Source organism: Nematolebias whitei, chromosome 14 (genome assembly GCF_014905685.2).
Source record: "Nematolebias whitei isolate Nwh7 chromosome 14, NemWhi1, whole genome shotgun sequence".
NCBI lineage: Eukaryota > Metazoa > Chordata > Actinopteri > Cyprinodontiformes > Rivulidae > Nematolebias > Nematolebias whitei.
In genome coordinates this window covers 27,857,422-27,861,072 of record NC_056511.1, presented here as the reverse complement: position 1 = coordinate 27,861,072, position 3,651 = coordinate 27,857,422, and the positions used below count along the sequence as shown (strand labels likewise).

The 3,651-nt window shown below is 41.8% G+C and overlaps 1 protein-coding gene across 1 annotated transcript in view; it reads left to right on the top strand.

The window, feature by feature from the left end:
* Window positions 1-3,651, top strand: part of esama (endothelial cell adhesion molecule a) — a 241,575-nt gene that overhangs the window by 178,921 nt on the left and 59,003 nt on the right. Inside the window, exon 2 of the mRNA XM_037687646.1 lies at window positions 3,381-3,529. Coding sequence (XP_037543574.1) covers window positions 3,381-3,529 — 149 coding nt within the window. The remainder of the gene's footprint in view (window positions 1-3,380; window positions 3,530-3,651) is intronic.

The window sequence follows — 3,651 nt, the reverse complement described above, 5'->3', positions numbered from 1 at the left end:
TTCAACAGAACTGAACTCTCAGAACAGAACTGTGCAGAAACAGCATCTCGAGCAGAACCAGAACCAGAACTAGAACTGAACAGAAAACTGAGTAAACCAGGAAGTACTGACATTTTAAAGAGCTGTTTCCCGGTTCACTTTTGGGAGTATTACCATTGGTCAGAACCGACCAGACGGGGTGTGTTTTGTGACGTAGGAGGTTAGAAGACAGCAAGAATTGTTATGAAAAGATCAGAAATGTTCTCACAGACAGAGAGAGTTTTGTTTTGGCGCGTTTCAGAAACAGGTGCCAAAAACCTCTATATTTATGTCTGAGAGGATTCTAAAAACATGCCAACAACTTGTTTTGCGTTTGACTCCAACCTTGGACCAACTTACACTTGCTCATTCAAAAGCAGAAATCAGAAAAGGCATAATTACTCTGTAACAGCTTTGACATGAGTTCTAACTTTTGCGTGAGAAAAAATCATTACACAGTTAATAAAATTGATTAGTTCACTGCAACATCTAAAATGGTTTGAACTAAGACACTTCGATTATCAACATTTGTAAAATAGTAATGATAATAAAACAGAGAGTGTTCTTTTCACTTGAATCTTCAAGAGAGAAAGTCTCAGGATGGGTGAACCTGTATTTCTGGATTCAAATCAATGAAATGACAGTTCCTGTCCCACAAGGTTCTTAAGGTCAAGATTTTTGACCTTAGACTTAGTTTTTGACATGGGCCTAGTCCACTACAAATAAACTCATTGATTGTGATGAAGTGAGTTGTCTCCTTACATAAATAACGGTATTAACTCATTTTATATATATGTATGGTATGGTATGGTATGGTATAAAGTTTATTCATTTAAAAAAAGTACAAAACAATTCCATAACAATATAAAAAAAGATACAAAAAATTTAAAATGAAAGGCAGCAGAAAGAAGAAAAAATCTTATATCTGCCCCTTTTTTCAAACAATTATTTCAATCATAATAATTTTCAAGTATATATGTGAATGTTTCTGTTTCCTGAGATGACTTCTGTTGTGACTTGGAGCTTTATAAATAAACTGAAGTGAATCAATTATAGGGGCATCACTCTCCTCAGCCTCCCTGGTAAGGTCTATTCAGGGGTAATGGAGAAGTGAACTGGAGAAGTGTCAGATCATTTGTCGAACCTCAGATCCAGGAGGAACAATGCAGGTTCCGTCCTGGCCGTGGAACACTGGACCAGCTCTTTACCCTCACTAGAGTCCTCGAGGGGTCATGGGAGTTTTCCCATCCAGTCTAAATGTATTTTGTGGACTTGGAGACGGCATTCAATCGTGTTCCTTGGGGTACACTGTGAGAGGTGCTCCATGAGTATGGGATTTGAGGCCCGTTGTTATCGGCTGTTCGGTCCCTATAGAGAGAGAGAGAGTTTCTTTATTGTCATTCGCACCTCATGTGGTACATGTGGTGGAGCGAAATTATGTACGCAGGGTCCCAGTTACATCCAACAATAAAATGTATAAGAAAAACAGTAATGACATCTAAGATATGAACTAAGAAAAACATCAACTAAATATACACTAAGCACTCATAACATAAAACATTGAACATCAGCACAAACATGAACATGAGTCTGTGAGCAGATGTGCACGCATGAACACATCAACATTAAAACAGATCAGCAGCAACATGATATGGTTTTTCACAGTGATTATTCTAGTTAGAGATTCATGAGTCTAACAGCCTCAGGGTAGAAGCTGTTCCTCAGTCTAGTGGTTCTACACTTAATGCTCCTTAACCTCCTTCCTGAGGGGAGTGGGGCAAAAAGTGAGTGTGCTGGGTGGGTGGGGTCCTTCATGATGCAGGTGGCCCTCTTCCTGCATCTGAAGGTGTAGATGTCTGTGATGGTGGGGAGACTGATTCCAACAGATTTCTGTGCAGCCTTCACCACTCTCTGCAAAGCTTTTCTTTCTGCAGCTGTGCAGCCTCCATGCCACACATTGATGCTGGAGCACAGGATGCTCTCCACTGCACACCTGTAGAAGGAGGTGAGGACTGAGCTTCCCAGACCAGCTCGCCTCAGCCGTCTGAGGAAGTAGAGTCTCTGATGAGCTTTCTTGATCAGCAGTGCGAGAGTTTGGTTTGCATTGCCAGTAGTCAGTCGGACCCCTTCAGGGTGGGAGTTGGACTCCTCCAGGGCTGCTTGTTGTCACTAATTCTGTTCATAACTTTTATGGACAGAATTTCTCGGTGCAGCCAGGGGGTGAAGGGAGTCCAGTTCGGTGGCCTCAGAATTCCATCTCTGCTCTTTGCAGATGATGTGGTCTTGTTGGCGTCATCATGTTGTGATCTTCAGCTCTCATGGGAGCCGTTCTCAGCCGAGTGTGAAGCAGCTGGGATGAGAATCAGCACCTCCAGATTTGAGATTGTGGTCCTCAGTCAGAAAAGGGTGGATTGTTCTCTTCAGGTCGAGGGTAAGGTTCTGCCTCAAGTGGAGGAGTTCAAGTATCTCAGGGTTTAGTCTACGTTCCTACCCTCACCTATGGTTATGAACTCTGGATAGTGACCTAAAGAGTGAGATGGTGAATACAGGTGGTTGAAATGTTTCCTCCTCCTCTTATTTGTGCGCTCTTCTACAAACTAACTCAACAACTAACTACACTTTAACAATGTTGACCATCGATCAATTCATTGGATCAGAAATGAAGGGAAAGATTATTGAACGTTGCTGCCTGCTCCTCTTCAGGCTGATCTGAAACAGACATGCCTCATTTCTTTAAGACTCTTGTTTTATCCTGAATTCAGAATCAGTGGGGGAATGACCTTTGCACTTTATACGTGTAACTATTACAATTTTTTAACAATTGCTTATCTTTTAATTGTTTTTTTCTTTAGAACTTTGTTCTAAGTCACTGTTAAATTTGACATCTAACTGTCCCCTGCACTTTAACTTGAAACAACTTTATATTTACTGTTCCCAATGATTGTTTTATGACTTTTGACCAGGTCATCCTTCTAAGAGATCTCAGTGAAGTTTTATCTGGTTAAATAAAGGTAACGATGACCGAACACACCTGATCATGGTGCCGTACAAAGGCTGCTGGTGTGCTGCAGCGTAGACAGTGGAGTGGATGATGTCACTGGTTAAATCTGGGAGGGATATAGACACAAACAGCAATGACACCAACCAGCAGCTCAGTGCTGCCATTACTCAGTTTCTTTTACTGTTGCATGCCCCGGCTGCTGCTGCTGGACTGTGATTTAACTGTGCACAATTTATTTACTGTAGAACTATGAAAGTAGAAAGCATCTGTTTGTGTGAAATAGATACAGAAAAAGTGACATTGTAAAACATCATGAAAACCTAACATGATGTTTGTCTCCTCATGTATGTTCCTCATCCAGGCATTTGGGCCCAAACAAAGGTAATCAGTCTAAGTACTAATGAGGGACAGAAGGTGGTGTTGAAGGCCTCCTACAACCCAGATCCAGCCAGTGACCTGAGCACTAACACAGTCATCTGGAACTATGTCACAAACGTCAGCACGCAGCAGGTGAGCAGACAAATAAAAAAGTTTGTCTGTCCAGCTGGCAAACCTTTTGGGATGGATGGATGGATGGATGGATGGATGGATGGATGGATGGATGGATGGATGGATGGATGGATGGATGGATG